The 24,175-nt window shown below is 40.2% G+C and overlaps 1 protein-coding gene across 1 annotated transcript; it reads left to right on the top strand.

Moving 5' to 3' along the window:
* The first annotated feature begins 720 nt into the window (after window positions 1-720).
* On the top strand, window positions 721-17,959 carry LOC128709663 (neuropeptide CCHamide-1 receptor-like). The gene is made up of 8 exons (XM_053804669.1): window positions 721-1,136; window positions 4,399-4,625; window positions 4,935-5,053; window positions 5,493-5,708; window positions 7,427-7,530; window positions 10,031-10,168; window positions 10,477-10,605; window positions 17,866-17,959. The coding sequence occupies exons 1-8, from the start codon at window positions 721-723 to the stop codon at window positions 17,957-17,959; spliced, it is 1,443 nt and encodes a 480-aa protein (XP_053660644.1).
* Window positions 17,960-24,175: the final 6,216 nt, after the last annotated feature.

Here is a 24,175-nt window from a genome sequence, read left to right as displayed (position 1 = left end):
GTTCTGGACAAAAAAATAGAGCACAAAAGTCCAAAGTGTCGTGTCGTGTCCAAGTGTTTTAGTCCTAATGATTTCAAACAGCGATGTTGAATAAAATAATAGCTAACTTTCAGTTGTTCTTTAACGGATGACATAACACAACGGGCACATAACATGTTTTATTGTCACTAAAAAAGGGTCAGGGGTTAGTTTTGCCACTGCCTGCAGTATATACAGATAACTCTAATCAATCAATCACAATCGGTCGCAAGGCATTGCAGGATTTATTACCCCAGATGGACGTGACCCCGTCATGCATGCTTTCGGGAAGTTGATAATGGATGTAACCATTTTATGTTTCGTTTCGGTTCATTGATTGTAATGATGGCGACATATCGATCAACGGCATGATGACAACTAGTTACCGGAAGATATTGAACCACACTGTGCCACTGTGTGTGATGTTTTCGATGGAATTTCATTAGTTTTAATTTCAATCGAAGCTTCCGAAGAGCAGCTCGAGTAGATGCTGTGTTTATTGAATTTTGCGCAAACCGTTGCTTTTGTTTCAATAAGGACAGCCGTAATGAAATGTAGTGGCATATAACATATTTCGTTCTTGTTCCGTATTTCAGACTGATCCGATCGCATCCTAACAAGAGGAAGTGGCTCAATGTCGTCAACCGTGTGAAGCTTGTCACATAATCAAAGTACAGGTGATAGGTGACCTGCGAACGAGCAATGTTGGCAGCCGCAATGATGACGATGCTGGAACAAGGAACACTTCCCACCGCGAATGATACCGCACGCGACACGGATGACTCGGCGGACGTGGTGTATGGCAGTGTGGTGTACGAGGAAGATGTGTACACATCGATACCATCGGTACCGCCCCTGCCACATCACCCACAGATGCCGGTGAGCGAGTTCGAACTCCTAGAAGCACTGCTCAACACGTCAGCCGGTGGACCGATAGGCAGCTTCTGGAACATGTCGTCCGCCGCCACCGAAACACCCTACACACCGTACGAGCTACGACCGGAGACGTACATAGTGCCGATCCTGTTTGCCGCCATCTTTATCATCGGTGTGCTCGGAAATGGGACGCTGATTATCGTCTTCTTACGGCATCGAGCGATGCGCAACGTTCCCAACACGTGAGTATCGTTTAATTGTAATTACCAGGAAGACACAGTTGACTGATGTCTTGGAATTGTGATGTGAGCGATATAAATTATAAAATTCTGAGATTTTAGGTAATGTACTGTGACCTCAACGCTTGGGACATTTAAATTAGTGTTAGAAGACGGAAACTAACTGGGCTAACTGGGTATGCTCCATCTTCTATGGCACCATGTAACATTGAATCTCACACCTTTGATAACGTTCATAATTACAGTTCTGTTTAGAGAAGTTAAAATTTTGTCCTAAGCTATGTAGTTCAGCGCAATGGCTTCAACTACAATTACGACCGACGTAAACAATCATATTTTCACATTTCCAACAACACTGTAAAGTACACCCATAAACCTCAAAATCAGGGCATGTTTCTAACGTGTCATCAAAGCTCTTTTTTTTATCGTTCCACTACCCGAGCACCCCATTGCCAGTACTGCGTTGGCCCAACTCGACTGTCACATTTAATTAGAAGCCTCTGACGCTATGGCGCAATTGTTGGATAGTTTCCAAAAACTTCCTCCACGTTGCGTTCGCAGCCAAGACGTGTGCTAGGCAGGGCTGTGGCAAGCTTTCCCTTTAGGGTTCATTAGGTTGAAGCCGTTTGGGAACATTGTCAACCGGGCAGGACTCCTCGTACTAAGTGCTGTCGTTGGGAATGGTTTTAAAATAGAGAAGCTAAAAACGTTCATGCTTAATTATCAGACGGTTGATAAAGTTTTATTTCAAGTGCAATGTCAAATTACTTCTAGTGATTTCATAATGGAGGCAAATTAATGGAAAGAGCCTTAAAAGAAGTGGGAATAAGTGTAGGTAGGAAAAAGTTGATTATTTTAATAAAACAACTACAAACACTATAAATGTGTTGGATTTATGTTGGAAATGTATCATAAACTTAGATATGAGCTCAAAGGTATGCAATGCGCTGTATCAAATTGGATTTAGATTTTGTCGCTTGATCAGCAACATTAATACGATTTAGTCCTATTTTCTCCCTGACTGATCCTGAAAGGAAACAAAAAATATGCCGTTTGGCGGCAGGAAAGGTAGCTTTGTACATTCCGAAATCTTCATCCTGTGAAGAAACATTCCAGGAAACGCTTGACAGTACACCGGGCCTAGATGCTCTTTTTTCCTTTCACTGTCCATAGAAAAATGTCTTCAACGCTGCAATTATTACATTCCAAACCATGGTTCTCTGGACCGAAAAGCTATGTTAAACTTTCTGACAGGTCAATGAGGCCTATAAATATGAACTTTTCTTTCGCGCGCCATGCTTTCTTCCAAGAATCTTTTTTCTTCCCGGTTGGTTTGGTTGCTTTTCCTCGAAGAAAACAGATCAATTGCTGTGACTGTTGTGAAACGTCGTTTTGCGAAAACAGCGTCGTTTTCACCGAAGCACCCATAAATCAACAATTTCCAACGACATATTTTGAGAATTAGGGGATGCCAAGGGCAGCCTAGAGGCACATTAAAGCGAAGAGAATGTCACTTGACGTTGTTTAAGATCGATGGTCGTATGATGACCGGAACGAAAGACTACTTCCTCATGCTTGCTTTTCTTCATAATAAAGCGATAATAAAATACAAACATTAATTTAGCCACGTTGTGTTGGGACAAAATTTGAAGCACGAATAGGCTCAGAAGCTTTCATCAACCATAAAAGTGATTGGGAATTTATACTTGTAGCATGTTGCGCTAAAAAATACATCGTCCATCATTTTCTTTGAATTGTGCTTAGGGTGAGAAGGATTGCAAACAAAGGTTTTGCAAACAGAGTAACAAAACACCTTTCAATTCATCTAAATTGTCCTTGATTCCAACCGCTGTGGTTAAAGATTAACACCCATTGCTGTTCGGTAAGAAACCGTAACTAAGAAACCGTGCTGTGCGGTAGCCGCAATCAGAATTAATGTGTTATGTGGCTTTCCCGGCTAGGTGACTCTGGCTAGGGCTTCCATTTAATGATACCCTTTTCGAATAAACAAGCACGATAAATGCAATTTACGGTATCGCCTTCGTATTCTCGTACTCACCTTCTCACACGTAACATCGTACGCTTTTTTATAAATTGTTTTTTATGTTTTTAGTTGGGTTGCAATTCTCTGCGCATTCGTAGCTGTAGGATGGAAGGTATCTCTGTAGAAATCTCTAGCCACAGCATGTTTTTAGTGGCCAGTTGTATGCTGCAGTGGGTGATAAAATTACAGCACTAGAACAAAACAAGTAAAACCGCGACACAACGTTTATCCATTTAGGATCGTGAACACGCGGCACGATGAATGAACTAATGAGCGTGGCATGTGGAAACCAGTCGGTACGGTTGCAAACAGCCGCAGGAAAAAGTGAGTTTTCCCATTTACACTTACCACCGTTGTTTGTTGCGTGATCTGGCGGACGCTACATTGATGGTGGTGAAGTTATTTATGTCGGAGTCGAAGTGAAAAACAACTTGCCTTCCGTGTCGTTTTGGTTTGCATTTAAATCAATAGAAAATGAGAAATAAATCCATCATGTTCAAACAAAAGTTCACCAATTGTTGTATTTAAAAACTTTAGCATAAATACAAAAAAAAAGGAAAACTTGAAGAAGGGAACATAAATTGGAGCATTAAAAATAAATTAAAAGAAAAATAATCCTATCCTACAAATACGATTCAATTAAGCATACTTCTCAAAGTGTAGTATAACGTATAAAAGAAATGTATCAGAAAGTGTTTTTTCTAGGCAAATTAGTTTTCGCACACCGCACTGTACTGCTGCCGGAAGAGAAGCACTAATCTAATGGAAATACGCTGCAAGGAAGTGCAGCTTTCCGTCCTTTTGGCAAATAAAAAAGCAACCCTGCCTTGCCATCCCACCTGGACCTGGACATGACGCTGGCTCGTAATTTCATCAATTATCAGCCTTCACCGAAGAAAGCGTGTTCCGTGACCACGCGACTTACCACAAACCGGGGTTTCCTCCCGCTTATGCTCAGTTCCCGGCAATACCAACCGGGGTGCAATTCCATCATACGGATGTGTTGTAACTATAATAGTATCGGTGTCACGTAACACCGAAGCCTGAGTATTTGCTTGTTGGGCGCCGGTACACGCCGGATGCCACTTTTCCGCTTAGTGCAACCTACATTCCGAGCAACACGATTCCATGACGATGTTTGTATTAAATTAATTAACTACCATGCTCCTCGCCTTGACGCTTCACTTTCTTTGGTTCTCGTTTTTTTTCGTTTGTTTGCAGCTACATCCTGTCCCTGGCCCTAGCCGACCTGTTGCTGATCGTTACGACCGTACCGTTTACGTCCATCATCTACACGCTCGATTCCTGGCCATGGGGAAGTCTGCTCTGCACGTCGTCCGAGTTCATCAAGGACGTGTCGATCGGTGTGTCCGTGTTCACGCTCGTTGCACTGTCTGGCGATCGGTTTTTTGCCATCGTCGATCCGTTACGAAAGTTTCACGCACACGGTAAGGTTCGACCAAAGTTTGCTGGGTTCCCAATATTCCACGAAATGTTTTCGCTTTATGTTTACTCATATAAACTTGATCTTTCCTGCTTGTAGTTAGTGTCTTGTCTGTAGTTAAAGTCAACAAACGAATGTTTCCCGACACATATTTAATGTGGTTGAATGAATGTAGAGCAATAAAAATATGTTCTTGTAGTTTGATTTGTTCCATCTATTCACCAATTGCTGGAAGAAACCATTTCATTACCTTTTTCCACTCGTTACACACCTTCCTTGTCGTGTCCCTGTTCCACACACCCACTCATTGCAGTAGATCCTTTTCTAGGTGGTGGACGGCGAGCCACACGGATGACCATCACGACGGCGGTTCTGATCTGGCTGCTGGCCATCGCGTTTGCCGTTCCTGCCATCATTGGATCACACATCAAGGTACGACACGTGAACTAGCCGGAAAAGGCAATTAAGATCATACCGCCTTGTGCAAACTATTGCAAAACTAGAGTACAAGATACTCGAAAAAAGTGTGAATAGATTTAGAAGTTAAAGTAAGCTTAAATTATTATTTTCTCTTTTTCTATAAAAAAAGTTACTCAATACTACACACTTAACCCATATTTTGTAATGACATGGAATATGAGACAGCTACAAAAGTATTTTACACGCCTTATTACACCGCCATGACTTACTGAGAAAAATCTCAACAACAAAGCGTTATTTCCGTTACACTTTCTTCTACATTGACATCAAGCTTTGCTTCGTTCTCTGCACATATTGCCGGGGAAATGATTGCCAACGGCAATCACCAGTCCCTGTTGCATACTGTCACATTCACACCCTCTTTACTTGGCAACAAAACTCCACTTCACAGACTGTCATCATCAACAAGGACGTGTCGTTTTACTTCTGCTATCCGTTTCCGGACGAGTGGGGCCCACAGTACGCCCGGGGGATGGTGTTGGGTAAATTTCTCATCTACTACGCCGTACCGCTGTTCATAATTGGCATCTTCTACGCACTGATAGCGCGACATCTCATCCACAGTGCCAAGCACGTACCGGGCGAAATGCAAGGCACAGTGCGCCAGGTAAGCCATCCGACAGAAATGTGCTGTCACTGTTTTCTTTTTCGTTGTAAAAAGCGCTACTTATCCATGCCATAGCCAGTATTAAAGGGTGAAATGAAAAGAAAACCATTGGAAAGAAATGGCAAAAGGGGCGAATAAGAAAATGGAATTTCAATATTATTGAAAGTTTGATTAGCCGGGGTTGTGTCGCGAACCGCCAATCGTTTAATTATTTTTTGCAATAAGCTGGGAAGTAATAACACGCGCGCAAAAGAAAATTATCATTCCAAAACACTTTCTCCTACGGCCGTTCCTGATTTATTGAACCGTCCACTGATGGAAATAAGGGGGAAATTTTATTTTCCATCTTTATACCACCTTTACTTCCGTAGCACTTCCTGGCTAACGCACGGCTGGCTTTTCCTGAGAGAAAAGCTAACTTGATCAAGTTAGCCAAGTAACTAAGAGTAACGGCAGTGCTTGCAAAGTTAACGGAAAGTGCTATGATTATGCAAAGCTGCCTTTATGTTGTGCTACCGTCAGACGCCGGCACATGGAAAACCTCCCAGTGTGGTGGAAAATACGATTGTACACTTTGTCCGCGACTTTTTCGCTGTCTGCATATTAGCATTGTTGACGAAGTCTTCTTTGTGGTGCATTTAATCTTGGCGTGGTTTGCGCGCCCGGTCATAGCTGGTGGGGTCATGGTAGAGTCTGAGCTTTTATTTAATCTTGCCCGGTGCATCGTAATAAAAGGTAAACATCGTTTTGTTCCGACTTTGCTATTCTTTATTTCAATGCTCTTTGAACACAAATACAGTTCAGAGAAAATGGAAGGAAAATGGTTTTTAAAATGCGTGGAAGTCATTTATTACATTTCATATTTATTGTAGCATAGTTACATTAATTTCTATTAACTGCCGTTTCACAAGCGAGCGTAACATAATTTTCCGTTCAGTTTCAGTCATGTGGCTCTACGCATCCGGAGTATATTGACCCGTGAATTACATTTTTGCACCAAAGGAAACCATTAAAACCGATAACAGCTTTCATGGTTTTTTATGGATCTTGTTGCTATACTACTGCACTTGATCCAAGCAGCAAGAGTCGCTTTGGGGAAGTGTGTATGGAAAAAGGAGTGAATAAAAATGTGTTTCAAATACCGGCTAGCTGCGGTGGGCGATGAATAATTGAAGTATCGTTACGCCCAGTAACAGAAACATGCATTGTGCGTTATCTGGGAACATGGTACAAAACGATAAAAATCTACTGGAAAATGTGTGATTTAATCCGAAAGGCTGTTGACTTGAGTAAACCGTAAAAACGGGTATTTTTTTGTAAAGCAGATCGCATACCTTTGGCGTATTGGAAGGGGCCACTATTATATTTACAGTAACATTCGGAGCATGTCGCTTTGATTTAAACTTTTTTTGTAATACAACATAGCATGTCGTAGGAGTTGAAGAGTTTTTGCAAAGAATCATAAATCACAGAGCAATAAATCAAACGAAAGCGCTGAACAAAAACTGCCCACATAACCACAAAACATACTTACTTCTTTTTTTTATTTTCAATTTTTCCTCTATGTTCTCTACTATGCAATTTCATACTCTTGTCTTTGATCATCTACAACTTTTTCCTGTTGACGCAAAACTGTTGAACATGGAATTGAAACACCTAACTACGGAACTTCAAAACTCGGCCAAACTTCTACACCTCCGCCTCACATCGCACAACAGATCAAAGCTCGCCGGAAAGTTGCCGTCACCGTGTTGGCGTTTGTGGTCATATTCGGTATCTGCTTCCTGCCATCACATCTATTTATGCTGTGGTTCTATTACAAGTGAGTATTTGATGCAACTCGGTGTAGCGATTTATGAAGTATTCCATGCGAATAGCAATATGTGTAAATTCGGTTTATTATCTCTCAACGAAATGGGCAGAACATTCGTGTGAACAATATGCTTCTAATAGTTTCTTAGTCGTGCAACTTTCATTCAACAGTTTCCAGCATTTCTCTTGTTGCTACTTTCTTAGATTTCTGAGGATCATTAAGTGAATGGGTCAGAATCTCCCATCCAGAAGTAGAATTATTTGGAAGAAAATTCAACACAGGAAAACCCTTGCAGCATTCTCTGCCTCCAGAAACGTCGATCCAACTTTCAAATAGTTTGGAAGCCTTCGCTGGTGTGTAATTGCATAGCTCATTTACCGTGTGACGCATGCAAGATGCCTGGGAAGTAGGTTGGACACCGAGGTAGGAGGTAGGAAACAACCGCAAAATACATCGTAACCTGCCATGTCGTTCGTTACGAGTGGTTTGGAATTTGAAAAATGGATGCTCTTGTTTCTTGCCGTTCGGCCATGGGGCATGAATCACTTCGGTGCTTTTGTTTGTTTTAATGAAGTTTTCGCCCACCGAGGAAACTCAAAAGTATAGCCGGGAGAATGGTTTTTGCGAACCACCCGTGTGGGAAAACCGAGCAAACATTTTACGTTCTACCGTGCGTAACTTTTCCAAACATCGAGAGGCGCCGTGTTTCGAGCGTTTTTCTTTCCTGGCGATTAGTTTCATGGCCACGTAAGTAACAATGTGATCCATCGCATTAATGACGTCTGAAAGTTGTAATTATAAGCATCGAAAGCAGATTGTGCTTAACTGTTGCTGAGCAAAAGGAGTTTACCTGTGTTTTTATTAACTTGTATCAAATTTAATATTTGTACTATTGTTTTAGCTTTAGTTTTGTCTCGTTCATTGTTCGTATTTTACTTGCAAATGTTATTCGGAAATAATAACAAAATATGTTTTTAGTTCAAGTTAACAGTTGCTTTCAATTAATTATTCAATTATGAGCGGGTTCTTTATCCATAATTATTTAAAGTATTTCAAATCATTGATTTGTTTAGGAAATTGTCAAGAGATGTATTTAGCAACACTTTCGTAAATACATTTATTTGGAAACATCATCAAAGAAGTAAAGCACTACACTGCTGCTGTCTATTCATTGTATATCTCAGCTAAGCACGTGCTTGAAACCATCCAAAAGAAATGCCTATTCATTTCTTAAAATCCTGAGCCTGTGACCGTGATTTGCGGATTCATGCAAGATAGCGTATCCTTTCTCGTAGAAGAATACAGGTAGAGCCTGAAAACGTCATGTCTTTTTCAAGGATCAACCAAACAGCACAATCATTCTGTTTCGAACGACGCTTCAACCATTTGTGGGCAGCTTTCAACATTGAGCTTTTCTTAATCATTCTTTCCTCAATGATGGGTTACCATTTACGCAGTAGTGCAAATGATTTTTTGTTGTTGTGGCATTCTCGTTCAAAATATTTGATTAGACCGAAGGTTGAGAGGATGTTTAGCACCGCTAAAAAATGTCTTACAATTTGTTAAACATACGTAAATAATTTATTTTGTGCTGTATTTCGCATCGTAATTCATGATTGCAGAATGCTGTTTTAATTAAATATTATTTCATTTTTCCTGGCCTGGACTTTCGTTTCTTTATCTGCTGCTTTGCTGTAAAGAGGCAATCATTTTTAATGTCGGTAAGGTACAAGTGGAAAAGGAATGTAAAATTTGACTCGCGTTTATCATGTGGGGTGATTTATCATATTCTATTAGTAAATTTTATTGTTCTCGTTGATTGTAAATGTTGTCAAGAGGAAAATCGTTGCGATTAACAGTTTTTTTTATGATAATAACATTCTTTACTCAAACCATCCTATTGTACATAATGTAGCATGTAATGCTGAAAGAGATATGATTATAATGAAACAAAGTCTAATTTATTTTTATGCACGAAAGGATATCCGACCTCTTGGGAACGCACTCAAAAGATTATCAATATGGTGGCCTTTCTGGAAGGTTGCAAACATTAGGCAACAACGCTTTGCTACCCACAGTCGGAATGTCGTACCGCTGTAAAGGATCCTTTTCATCCCACTTTTAATTCGCCTCGAACAGAATGTTCTTTTTATCCTGAGAGCGCTTACCTAAGATGAATTTTTTTACACGTAACTACACGCAAGGAAAGGAATTTAATTTCCACTGAATTGCTTCTATTTATGTCCGAAATCTTCAGGCCTCTGTAATGACTTAACAGCTGTCGTACGGATCTCAATATGGTTTGTTTAACTCCGTTGATGGGTTAGATTAGAGAAAGTGCTTACACTTAGTTACACATTAGCACGGAATTTTAAATCTTATGGGTTTGTAAATCTTCACTAGTAGATTGATTGACACTAACGAAATGTCCACTTTGATTCCTCTTAACTACTAGCAAGCTAGATGCACATGCTTCGTCAACTCAATTGATATTTTGCTTTTTTTACAGTCCAAACTTCAATGAAGATTACAACGGATTCTGGCACGTACTGCGAATAGTAGGCTTTTGTCTTTCGTTCGCAAACAGCTGTGCCAATCCTGTCGCTCTCTACTGTGTTAGTGGTGCCTTCCGGAAACACTTCAATCGGTACGTATCATGTTCCATCTGAAGCAACAACATATATAAAAAAGCTGGAAAACTAAGATATCTACCAGATGCTGCTCAAAAGTGGTTTCGAAATATCTGATGGTTCATGTGGAGATGGTACGTCATATCCACTGTCCATACCCTTGTTGATTTAATGAGGGTATAGCAGTGCTTTTTTCTCACAGCATGTAGGCAATGTCCATCCGTGTCTGCAAAATCCATCACCCCGGACACTAGCGAAACCCTTTAGAATCGTAAGGCTTCGTGTTTGTTTTCACGGCTTTGTCTTCTTCTCGTCACTTTTCTAGGTATCTGCTATGCGATGGAACCTCCAGCAGTCGGCGAAGGCACGGAGACAATCTGGCACCGAGAGATACATCCCTTACCAGTACCATGTCCCGCCGCTATACCAGCAAACGAATGCAATCGCTACGAATGTAAGCAGGGTGATAAGGGCGCAAGGAAAAGGGAATTAGCTGTAAGGATTTTTTAACGGGTTGATGAGTTCAGAGAAAGGGTACAGTCAGTGTTGGACATGCTATCCCATCTGTATGCCGGTGAACTCAACATGGACCCAATGGGCAAAAGAAAGGATAGAATCAACGAAAGTAGAATTTTTAGCAAAGAATTTTCTGTGTGTCATTTATAAAATGCCTGCCAACTATTTCTGTCTTGCGATCTTCTCTTGATCCCGGGAAGAGAAAAGCTTTGATTTGATTTTGTTTTTTGTATCGTTTTTATCCATTCGCTGAAGCGTATGATCTCTTTTCTTTACGATTTCGGTTTATCAAAGCCCCATTTTCGAATGTTCCAACCCACAAGTCCACTGCATTGTAGGTGGTGCTGTGGCGAAATAAAAGACACATAATTTTTCATTTCTCTACGTGGGTTGCAAGCTAAACGCACTGTTGACTGTCCTGTTAACCACAGGCTGTACAAATATTGGAAATCAGCCACAAAATTCCAAGAATATTTATTTCATTTTAATAGCACGCTTTAGACCAATGAAATTAAATCGATTGAGTATTGCCCAACGAGCTGTCAAGATTGTTTTGGCATGTGGGCCTTATTTATTAATATTCTTAAGTATTCAAAGGTCACAGGTCATGTACATGAAGCGGAATAGAATATGTAAATGATCAATAATTTTTCATTTGCCATTGGGTGTGGCCAAACTTGTGGAAGATTTAACGAAGGTGGAGAAAGATAATGCTGCATTTTTACGCCACCTCTCCGTGAGTCAGGAATTGTTAGTAGGACTGTTGACGGTTTTTGCACTGTCAATGTCCAACCCGAAGCTTTTCGTCATCATTTCTATCCTCTGGTAAGCATCCACTACGTAAGAGAGCCATAAACCAATGACGTCTATATTATCAACGTATGCTATGAGCTGGACATATAGTAGATAGTCCCTGAAGTTTATGCCGCGGAGAGTAGGTCAGCCAGCCCATCTCCTTGGCACAGACCCTTGGTGGTATCAAAGGGATCTGAGAGTATTCCTTCCACCATCATCTGTCATGCAGAGTTGGTCATTGTCAATCGTACTAGACAGGGAAGCTTATTGAGTTGTAATGCAGATGGAAAGAGTGGAACTGTTGTTTCGCCATTTTCTCCAAGATCGGTCGCATGGTGAAGATCTGATCGTAGGATGATTTTTCGTTGCGGAATCCCCTTCGATAGTTTCCAACGATTTCCTCTACGAAAGAGACTAGTCGACCTTGTAGCATTTCGGGGAGTATTGTTAACGCGGTATGCAACACCGTAATACACCTGAAAATGATGCACTCTTTTAGTTACTCTTTAAGCCCTTCAGAATCATCTGGTGTTGCATATTGCAGCGTAATCAACAAAATAAGTTTGCCATTTCCCATTAACGATAAACACCGTGCGCCTCCATTTTTTAGCTGTTAGTGATAAGTGAAGTACTTTATCTCTTCATTTACTCCTCCACTGTTACAATTTAACAATAACACCACTGCCATGCTTTTTGAAACATTCATCATAGGCCATTTCAAGGAAACTATGATAAATTGGGTACGGCTCGTATCAAAATGAGCTTCCGACAGTGTTTGATGGATACTGCTCTAGGTCTTCTAACAACATTGCTGGTAATCCAAAACCGACAAGCCCATCGGGTCGGGATGGTGTTAAGTTTCATCTCGAAATGGTTGGAACGGTAGAACACTTTGCCAGGTATGGCCCAGCATTGTGCTCTGGTTTGTGGTGTGAGACAATTACATTAGAATGTAGCGCCGGTTGTGTGTGTGTTTTTTTGCTTTCTTTCTTTGCATAAGACGGTAATGAAGATATTGGATGGCAGGCAGAAAATCTTCGAAAAAAACCAACGCCACCATTAATTTACTTGTCGCTTTAGTCGCAAATCTACACGAAAAGCCACGGATGATAGCGAACGAGGAATGGAATATCTCGGGCAACACTAATCTCTAATGGTATCTGTCAATTTACGTACGTTGCTTTCGTGTTTGTATTACTGCGTGTTCATGCGTCCGCTGCAGGATGTTGATGAGAAAAGTTGCCCCACGGTGACGGTGGAGTGAATGAATGATACACTTTCTTCTGCCGCCTGAAACCGGATGGCTATAATTCATTACAATGACGCGCTACATGGACAAATCTCGGTGGGAAGCAGCGGATAGCTTGCACACACCACCGGCTAGACATAGCTCTTCCATTGTCATCTTGGGCCCCATTCGTGGTTGCTGGTTCGCCTCACACAAGCGTTCAACCAGCACTGAAGGTCATCATGCAGGTCGGTTGGAAACGTGACAATTTGTACAAATGAAGAAACTGATGAAGGAAAAGCCAACAATCGTTATTATAGTCATCAGCAGTGGTTCATATTGCCGGTTCTCTTGGTCATTTCTGACTATGAATATGATCAAACTTTACCGTATTAGTTACAATGTGGAATAAGCATCAACAGCCCAGCAACAGCACGGTGTACGTCGTGGTAAATTTGTGTTTTGATTTTCTTCCCATTCCAGCACAAAATTGCTTATTAAAGACCTTTTATCAATAAGCCGTGCAATGGCAAATTGTGCAAATTGCTGTACACCGATATGAAGGATGATTAATGTTGTTATTTCGCTGACGTAATCTTGACATTTGCCGTGACGTTAGGATATCGGGAGCAATGGTTAGGAAATGTGGGAGTACAATATCCGTATATTGTTATCGATTCCCTTCGAGGTATTTCACATCTAAGGTTTGGCATACAAAAAAAAAAAAAATACTCCTATCAGCTGTTTCGCCAACTCCCAACGCCTTGTCCACAAAACCCAATCTGTCGATGTCGATCTAGAGAGCATGTAGCGTTTCTTGTGTGGCTTATTGATGGGCCCAAAATAGGACGTTTCTTTTTTCTGCCTTTTTGCCACATTTTGCTTTGCCTGGGTGGCTCGAAGCCATTCTTATTTAAGCACGTTGGAGCGAAAACTTCAGATGTAAAACATGGCTCACTTCAATCGGATCACCTTCTGCGGTCCTTTGCCATTTGTTCTATTGAACCGTTTATTCGTATTTGTATTGAGGTTTCTGTCTAAACTGGTAACAAATATTTGTCGTCTATTGAAATTCCAAGTATATTTTTGTCACGTGTTTTTTTTCTGGTAGATGCAAAAACTGCGGCGCCCATTCGGTTTTATTTTCGATATTATCAACCGCCCCATTCCTGGCTGCTTTTTACCCGTTTCTCGTGTCCCTTTATTCAGCTTCTTTCTCTTTTGTTTCGGGTCTCTTTCCACCATCCTATATTGGGTGACGTTTATTGACAATCTTGCCATCGTCAGCGATCCGTTGTCAGCAAGGAGATGGCTGCAGGTTAGATGCGTTCGGAGAGAGAGGGTCTGTTTTCTGCTGACGTCGTAAGCTAATTTGTTTAATTTATAGCTCATTCTACTGCGAAAAAAGCGCAAACTGTTACCTGTCTTTGGTCGGAGAGGTTTTCAGTATGGCTGCTAATTGTTGCCCTTACAGTGTACCGGCACCACCTTCAATGGCTTCTGAATGGTTTCGGATGGACGTTCGCGCTGCTCGTACGCTTTCCAAATTTTCGTCACCATCCCCCAGATGGCGAGACAATTAAATGAGATTGTTACAAAATTGACACTGGCTGACGTTCATAAAATGGCTTTCCATCCTTCACTGCTTGCTCGTTTAAAGATTTCGGCGTGCTTGCAAGCGTGGTAACAGTTTTACGCCGGACAGTCGTGCCAATTTTGTGTGCCATGATAACAGTGTAAGCTAATATTAAAATTATTCTTTTGCACAAATTTATATTTGAACATTTATTTACATGTTTTCAGCTTTGAACTGCTGGTCATGGCACAGACAAAGTTTTCGTCATTAATCTTATGAATGTGGCAGGAGTTCGAAAATCGAATTTCTTTCTTTTAGTGATTCTCAAGATTTCTCGCCAGCATTCTATGTATTTATAGAACATGACTTCACACTTCATGGAAATATCTGCTTTGATGTTGCTTCGTTCAGTGAGGATTTCAATAAGGATTCAATCGCAACGAAAATACCCAAGTCCTCGGTCCTGAACGTCTCCATTGATGGACGTACGACTTTCTGGAAAAAGGGGATCTCATCTAATGCACGACCTGCTTGTTTTTCCTGTACCAACAGCGTTCGTGCTTTTGAGCGCATGTACCTGAATGTTCCTTAATTAAATGCCTACCAATTACGAAGCGTGCCACGTTCCAGGTATTCCAAGTGCTGAAAAAAGCACCGTGTGGTCTGAACAAACTGCACACTCTTTTGAATGCATGAACGCAAAAAATCACCCACCTTTCTCAAGTCTGCTCTTATGTTGTTTTTTTTTTCAATTTATCCGTAAACTACGTGGGTGGTGAAAGCTGTCAGCTGTCAGTTGAGGTTTTCGCTGTGCGTCAGATGCACAGTACAGCACATCATCATCTGCCTTCAGCATTGTCGCGTGACAGCTACCTAGCAGCAGTATATTCGTTCATTTTCTCTCTCTTAGTATACCTGCAGACTTCATTGATATTGTCTACATCTAGAAGTACTGTAGAATTTTCAAACTGTTGTATTTTTACACATAATACATTAATTAGTGAAAACAATACAAATACAAATAACTGAGGCCATAGAACCGCTCATCGCTCTTCCGCTTCTGTGTAATGCTGACCATATTGCTTACATGCAGATGATCGATGAATTACAGTATACGGCCATAGTATGGTAACAAACAATAACAAAAGGGTTGTATAAAATTATCATAAGATTTTGGGGGTCAAAAGGATACGCTTTTCTTGTGGAACAGTGACGGACATTAATAGACAACATGTAACGATCGAGCAGCTACGCATAGAATACCATGAAAGGAAGTTATTTTTACATCAATTATCAGAACTTCCGTTTTCCTTTAGCCGGCTTAAGATTACGGAAGATGTCTATGTATGTGTTAATTCAATAACTTCCCGTGGTAAGCGCCACACCACTATTGCAGCTAGTCTAGCGAGAATCGTACGACACCTGTGTTCACATTCACAATGCCTCGGTCCGGTGCGATAAAGGAGGAATCTTAGCGCAAGAATCCTGGAAACCCTTCAATTAAAGTTACGCCACTCAGCTATCTCGAACGTTAGCAATGAACACAACGGAACCGAAATAGTTTCCTGCGCACGTACTGTCGTCTGGGTTAGGATGCGGATTTTTACCCCAACTTGATAAGCTGTCAAGCTTCCCATCAAATGGAGAGCTAAACCCCATCTTATCGAGGATTACTCTTCGCCACAGGTGGATTACGAGGATAAACATCCTGCCACAAACAACCTACACCTCCCCGGTGCACGATGGTCGATGTTTGACCTTCTGCTGAACAATACGGAATCGGATTACGTTGGGTAAACTTTGCTAAGGTGTTTCCCGCCCAGTACAGTGGGACCAAATGAGAAATACGGGGCTGTAAAATGAAATTTGTGGGCAAGTGTCATTTTCTCGGTGTAGGAATAAAACGAAGCAACTTTTTAATACACTTTCAGCAGCCGGCGTGAAGGTGGCAAGCTTTATAATTGGCAAAGTACGTACGGCCTGTGGCAAGGAGCTGCTCACGTATTCGGAAAGGATATGTGGTTGAAGTTTTGATGCGCTTTTTAAATATATTTGCAAATTGTAATTTGTAAACGGGTCACACCAATTATGAACACTGAACTCTTTCGAAGTAATTTTTCTTTAGCTACAAGCGTGCATCTCTGTGCAGCTTAACAACAGCAATCGAGTGTTCCACTGTTTATTCTTCCTGCACCAAATATTGGTGACAAACCCATGAAGCATAAACATTATCTGCAACACTAATCCATCCTGCTCACCATCGAATGGTGAGGATATTAATATACCCACATTACCAAAACCTAAACGGTCACCATTCAAGCGCACGCACCCCATTTTGATGGGCCCTTAAGGCAGCTAATCTTTTTGCTTGATTAAATTCGGCAAATGGCGAACGTTAATCCTTGCTTAATTCGTTCATTTGCTGTCATTTTCCTGTTTCTCCACAACGAGCATTGGCTCCCAAAACAGGAGGCAATTCGCACTCTGCAGGAAAAAAAGGTCCCTCGTAGCGAGTCGCCGTTCGGAATGAAGCGAAATAAACCGGGCCAGAACAATCCCGACTTCCGTCTCGATTAAAGGAACGAATCCCCATTCTGCTGTCAGTTAAATGTGGCGCGCGATGCACGCAATGAGCAGAAAAATGGCATGGAAATTAAGCGGAAGGAGTAAACTGTGCCACTTTCCTGTTTGTTCCGTGCTTCCCAGGCGCTTCTTCTTCAGGGCCGGCTGCGGTTCGGAGCACCGATTGGTTAAATCGATATTTAACGACGCTGAAAACAATGACGGGTTACGAGTTGATCAATATAATCTACACCAATTGCCCCATAATTGTGTGACGTGAATTATCTCGCGACCAAACAATGAGGCAATGATCGGGCAATAAAGTGTACGATCAGTTGGGATTCGAAAACCCGCACAACATTGCTTTAATCGGCACTTATTAGACGAAGCTAGTGCACGGAGATAATTAGATAGAAGTTAGCTACAACAACGCTTTTATTAATGTTGTTAATCAGTCGTATTAAAGGTGCGGTTGTTTTCAATCGTGAATGACGCACTTTACAAGGCTGTGAACTATTCTTGATAATTGATAAATTATAGTTTCAAACCACACCATTACTACTTGATACTTGATTGTTCGGAGAAATTGGTTTCCTCCATGATTGACATAATTGACAATTATGATTAAATTACCTGGTTCGTGTCATTCTCTGTTTGCTTTCAATGAGATTATTAATTATCACACACCACACACCACCCAGACATTATTGCGCGTTGAACTCATTTAATGCAGTAAAAGACAAAAGCAGAAACTGTCAATCAATATGTGGTAAATCTCCATTGTTCTAATTCTATTGTTTCTATTGTTTCAAACTGTGGCTAGCTAATGTGGTTCGTTACAAGCAACTCATTAAAGTAAAGAACATCCTTAAACAAGAAGTGATTTTAATAATTAAAATAGATTCAATATACTACAATTACGCCAGACAATTACGACTACAAACTATTGAATAGACATAGAAATAGGTGCCAGCCACGTCAACTACTGATTGCTGTGCTTAACTTAACTCATCGACATCTTCTGTTCTTCCCAACAGAAACATTCAGGAAACAACGATCGTGATGATACCAAACGGGAACTCCAAGTCCGAGGGCGCAGCGATCGAAAAGGAAATGGTATGTTTGTCGTAACAGCGAAAGTACCCTCTAATGGGCGTCGGAAACCGAACCAAAGGTGTGGTCCAAAGGCTAGCGACGACCCACGAGATGACGTCTGCGGATGCTGGGTGCGACGATACTGATGGCGATGGTGGTGGTGGTTTTGACGATGACCAGGATGTGTGGCCCACGAAAGGAGCAACAACATGCGACCGGAAGCTGTCGACCGTCGGATTCCGTTTACCACCTGGTCGTTCTGTTGTTCGACCACGTCAAGCATGTGAAATGAGCAAGGTTTGATTTACGACAAAGGACGCGTGTGTTCGTGTAAGTAAGACTGTTCAGTTTCGGAAAGGACACATGATTGATGCATATTTTGGATGGTGCTTTTGCGGTGGGGTTATCTTAACCGACTGACTGACCATATTGGACATCGGTTAAACGTTTGCGGTGGAATTTGAATGAAGTTATGGCTAGTCAACTTCAACGTTTATAGAGGCTAGATGAAGTCTGATATCAGACTTGATGTTAATTGTGCATTTCATTTGCTGTAACTACTTCATACTATTATGCACGGTTATTCGTCCACGAAGACGCCAAATAGTTTGCAATCTTCAAAGTTTATTTACTTTTAGTTTAGTTACGAGCATAAGGTATCAATTATATTTGAAAAGAACTCTTTTTAATCGATACGACACATGAAACGATTCGAGAAACTCTGCCCCGACATTTCAACCCTGCATTTGTGTGAACAAGGCTTGGACCTGGTCAAACCATACCACATATCTCTAATTGACCAATGCCATACGACGCGACTGCCTGCCGGTCGAAGGCGACATAATTTCATTCCGTATTCACATAGCATCGCGGATCGATTCAATAAATTCACGGAAACGGTTGCGGTACTCAAGTCGCAACGGTCGTACTCTCTAGTAATTAGTGGTTTTGCGTCAGAAATTTATCTTCCTCGATGGAATCTGTACGGAATTTTGGATCTCAACAGGATTACGAATGCAAATTGAATTGTTGTTCGACGTCAATTTACGCATCGTTTGATTTACATGCACTTACTGTTTCATAACAAAAGCTTTGTTTGACAGCTTAGTCGAGCAATTGTTATGTTGTTTTATCCATAATATGTCTTGAAAGATCGCACACAATACATCTAAATATAGTATGCGGTCTTCAACATGAGACAGCATCTTTTACCTGCACCATAGCCATGCTACTCGGCAAATCCAACGTTACTAAACGGCAATTTAACGCTGAAAGCAATAATCTAGTATAAATCTTTTTTTTCTCATCTGGGATCAGCTGCATGGAAACCGTCCTATGTTTTTTACTCTCGCGCTTGGGCTTCAAAGTTGTTCACGCTTAAGTGAATGGGTGTAGGTAGATGATGACCTTCCGAGAAGGATTTCCTGCTTTTTCAACCCATACATATCTGGTGTCACCGCACGTCATGCGATGAGTCTCAAAGGAAAGTTCATGATTGAATCTGGTGTATGGAATGTTGAAGTAAATATGTTGAAGTTTTGATAACCATCAAGGGTTTGTACCTTTGAATAGCTAAATATAATCATCAAACGTATGTGTTAACGTTTTATTTACTTGTTTCTTTCCTGTTGAGGTTCTAATATGTTGAATAAAAGGTATTTGTATAATATTCCCTTCATAATGGCCTTAATGTAAACGAACTCATCAAGGTTAACCTTGTCCACTTTTAAACATTCTAATTATAAAACAGTTTAAGCGCACAATTATGCTTCCATTGTTCGAAGATTAGCGCATGTTGATGACAATGAAAAGAGCAGACACAATCCCATCCAAAGGAAAAGAAAAAGACTTACTCTTATCTCTAATTGTCCCGCAGAATAAAATGTGACGCAAAAAAAGGCAGACAAATGTCCTTACCATTGAAAAGCGGAAAGGTTAAGCAGACCTCGAAAATTACTGGAACCTGCAAGATTGGTCAGCATAAGGTTCGGTTGGTATCCAACGGACAAAAAGTAAAACTCACGGTCCAGATAACTTCGAACCCCGCAGTCGTGCTTTATCTGTTGACTAGCTTAAGATTTGTCAAACAATTAGGGCAACAATAGTTGGGCGATGCCCGGTAGGTGTGTTTTTGCGGTAAAAGCAAAGCTGTTCTTTCTGTCTTTCACGGATGCCAAGTGCAACCGCTGTTAATGGAGTACATTTACTTATCACGCTTTTCTTCATTCGGATGAAGATGGTCTCATTAGAATGGTGGATATTTCTTTGTGATATGTTTTCTCTTCAACAGAACTTCCAAGTTTACCATTTGAAAGATTAGAGACAAAAGTAGGACTGATGGTAAAATCTTTAAGGAATCCAGCGTTTAAAATTCTTGTCATTGAAGATACATTATCTTTTATGTAATTGATGTCAAAGAATCAGAAAACAGCCCTAAGGAAGATGGAATACAGATGTGTTGTTAATTTTAATCAGTAGCAGTTTGTTTGATTTTTAGTAACTGTACGTCTTTTCGCCAAAATGCTTCGAGCATATTAGTTCTAGATAACTAACTCCTTGAACTTCATTTGCATACCGCTTTCGGCCCGTAAACTTATTTACAGCTTCCGTATACGATTGTGCATGCAAATGAAAGTATCGTTCGTGAAGATACTACTAGTAACACATTTAGCAACAAAACAAGTTTCCGGTACGGCCAAGCTTCGTCAGAACGAAGAATACGTGTCAATGCTACTGCTGCTTACATTGCATACATTTTGGAGCGTTCGGTGGAACAACAGCCTGGTTAAAAAGTGATGCGTATGAATAACATGATTAAGCTCAATGTAATCCTTTCCAGTTGTTTTGCTCTGATACGGAATCATGGTGTGCTTTGCTCCATTTGGTTGCTCTACACTCTGGGATCTTGCAAAATGTTTCATTATTTTGTAGGCAAGACCCGTTCACGGATAGCTGGAGTTTGTTGGAGATCTGTAGGCAGTCGCATAAGTACAAAAAAAAACTCAATTAACATCCAATTAGCTATAGAATAATGAAGGTTATAATGAGGTTGATATTCATACATTCATACTAATACATTCCTGCATCCTTTAAGCTCTTAACCTTTTAACTTTAAACAATACGATCATATTTTTCGAATAAAAAAAGCCTTTCAGCATTATTGAAACAACGTGTTCTAGTTTACAGTCAAAAAGAACACCACAACATGGCATGTTTTAAGCATTATACTAACATAACTGCATCGAATGTGGTCTGCAAAAAGTAATTTTTGAACCGTTCGTTCACGTTTTGCTGCCAATAAAATGGAATTACATTCATGTCAGCAAACCTACATTACGCTGCAAAACATGTTTGTGAATTCGGTACGAACTGAAAAAGAAAGAACATGTTGCAAAAAAAACCTTCTGCTGTCTCACGCAATGGGAGGAACGATTCGGTCATGAATTTTTCATGTGTTTCCTCCCAGTGCCGAGAACGAAACGCATATGGCCCGAAAAAGGAAAGCTTCACACAGTTACGTCCGGCACGATTTTATCAAATTTGTTTTCAGCAAATCAAAATCTAATCACAGGATCATGTTCAATAATGTGAAAATCACCGAGTTTCAATTATTCATACGTATGTCACATTATGTTGGATGATGAGGAGCCCACCTATTTGCCAAAAGCAAGCTTGCTCGATCAGATCCGCGTGTGGAGCACACCATAAAAGCGACTGTGAAAACCGTACTACACATGAAAAAATAACAGAACTTTGTGTTCTAAAATGCCATTGCAAGAAACGTGCCAGAGGATGCTTAATGCTTCGTGCGGATTGCTTTTAGCTGCACATTAGTCTGTTGACAAATACATGCCTGGATTTAGGTCTAATAGGTCGTTTTTAAACGACATTGATGTCATGGCTTTACTGTCAACTGTAAGATTTTATATCTCTGCATTAGATTTTCAGGAATTGCTTGCACTTATTAATGAGCATAACATATGGCCCAATCCTTCTTCAGTCCGAAACTTTCCCGCTTCGCCTCTCTAAAGGCAATATGTATATAGAACTTGAAGACCAACTATTCTCTTACAATTTAATTCATATCTTACACGTTTTTCCTTAAATTTCTGCCTGAAAGTATGCAATAAATTCCTAAAGTGACAGTAACTCGTGACAGATGAGAGTTCTGTGGATTTGTTGTCATTAAAGAGCAAAACATCTGCCTTATTAAATTGGACACTGTTATTTGTCGATTGCATTACTCTAATATGCCTAAATTTCATGAGGAATTCTATTTGAAACCACCACAAACAAACGCCTAGCTCTGTGAAACACTGTACGAAACCACCGGGCAAAGCAACGAACAATTTATCCTAATTGAAACAATTTCTTAGAATGAAATCCCCTAAGTTTTTGTTTGCTGTCGGTGGCGAAGTCGTAAATCAAACATTGCTTACTTACCACGTGATCTTGCACCAACGTCAACTCTTGCTGGAGGACGGTATTGTGTAAATAAACGTCAGACGTAACAATGGTATAAAGCTGATTCGGTATCATCTGTAACATTTACGTAAATTGTACCAAAAATAGAATCAATTACTGGTGACGGCGTAAATCAATTTTATAAGAAACTTCCATCGTCTAAAAATAAATGGTCCTCGCGATTGAGCCCTGATACGATGACAGCGAAAATAAATCTGTTAATTTTGTTAAGCCTACGCAAACATTCATACATTGACGTATTGCTAAGATCGATCTTTTTGAACATGATAATTTACTTTCGGCTGGCACCCACACACACGTCTGCATTTGAGGGATCTAGGTAATCAGTGTCGCTGTACAAAGAAGCCATTTTAAGAAATTTTTTTTTCTTCTGCTTAATGGTAAGACCATGCTAGAAAGGAAAGCTGACACTAATCTTTGATTTACGCGTTATGCGATAGCATACCAAACCCACACATACCTAGATTTATAGAAACGATTAAATGTATTGAGATCCAAACAAATCGAAACTGTCAAAATGTGGTAACACGTAAGAATTACAAACAACGTAAAACAATGCATTTCATTACGAAGATGCAAAAAAATGCGTTTCTCATCAGTGCTGTTGATAATAAATAACAAAAAAGAAAGTAAAACAAATCTAATATGAATGTAAAAAAGAAGCCTGTTTGCAAATCGATAAGGGATGATGATAACGAAGACGGTTTACAGTTTATATACAGTGTTACGTGGCGAACTTTCCTTCTGGCCGTCTCGGAGTAAACCTGAATCATTAAGAATTGCATTAAACAGTAAGATGCCATGGTTAGGAAATGAATATTTGTGATGGGTAATATTTACACTGGAATAGAATTTCGTAGATTGTAAAAACATCCTTTCCTAAAAAATATCAGAAAAATGTAAATGGCGCAACCAACACCGAAAGATTACGTAATTGAAAGATTGAATAAAATCATGATTTGACGTAAAAGCGAATTTAATAAGAAATTCTTTATTTACTTTACCATTATCGATCTTAAATGTTATCACATTGTTCTTGCAGCGATATCATCGAGAATCGGATCACCTGCGAATTAGTGACGGAAAACGCCTAAAGGTAGGCATTTGTATGTTCAACATGTTTACGGCTGCATACTGACAGCTATGAGCTGACGCACGCAGCAATTATATAAAAATAAATGCACAAACACAGTTCAGTTTCTTTGGACTTCCAATTTCAACTGCATTAAGGTTTTTTGCGACAGAAAGTGAGAGTTTTTGAGAAAAGCTGTATTCAACGGTCAAGTAAATATAGCTGGACGAAGAGTATTATGCACTAGCCTTGATTGCTGGGAACTATTTGTTGCGATAGAGTTTTGTTCGCAGAATTCGACCGCTGTGGCATACCTTTTGCACTTCGTTTTGATATGCGCTATATAAACATTTATGAAGCGCTTTTTCTAAGTAATCAAAACAGGAAAATAAGGACTCTTGTGTGAAGGGAAAATTTATAGAGTGTTTTCGTAAGGGGACGTTCAGTGTGGCTCGTCAAATGGTCGTACCGTTTTTAATTTATTTTAAAGCTAGCTAGAAGCTGCGCTTGATTTTTTAGTTATACCTTGCGAATACAGGAATATATTCCGTTTGTTTTGTTTATTAAATTTACTACATGCAGTGAAGAGCATTGATGAAATTCTAAAATAAATACAGTGAAAAAATAGTCACAAAAGCACAATAATTTAAGCTGGTCCATCACCTATTACTTGAACCCTTTAGCGAATTCTTACT

The sequence above is a fragment of the Anopheles marshallii genome, chromosome 2 (genome assembly GCF_943734725.1).
Source record: "Anopheles marshallii chromosome 2, idAnoMarsDA_429_01, whole genome shotgun sequence".
NCBI classification, from domain to species: Eukaryota; Metazoa; Arthropoda; class Insecta; order Diptera; family Culicidae; genus Anopheles; species Anopheles marshallii.
Note: the sequence above shows the minus strand (reverse complement) of the source record. Positions and strands in the feature narration are given on the sequence as shown.

What these genes read in the sequence shown, in the direction of transcription:
- LOC128709663 (XM_053804669.1), top strand. Translation starts at nt 721, where the DNA reads ATGTTGGCAGCCGCAATGATGACGATGCTGGAACAAGGAACACTTCCC. An exon ending in TCATTGGATCACACATCAAG is followed by an intron (nt 5,054 to 5,492) that starts GTACGACACGTG and finishes TCCACTTCACAG; the next exon opens with ACTGTCATCATCAACAAGGA. An exon ending in TGCAAGGCACAGTGCGCCAG is followed by an intron (nt 5,709 to 7,426) that starts GTAAGCCATCCG and finishes ATCGCACAACAG; the next exon opens with ATCAAAGCTCGCCGGAAAGT.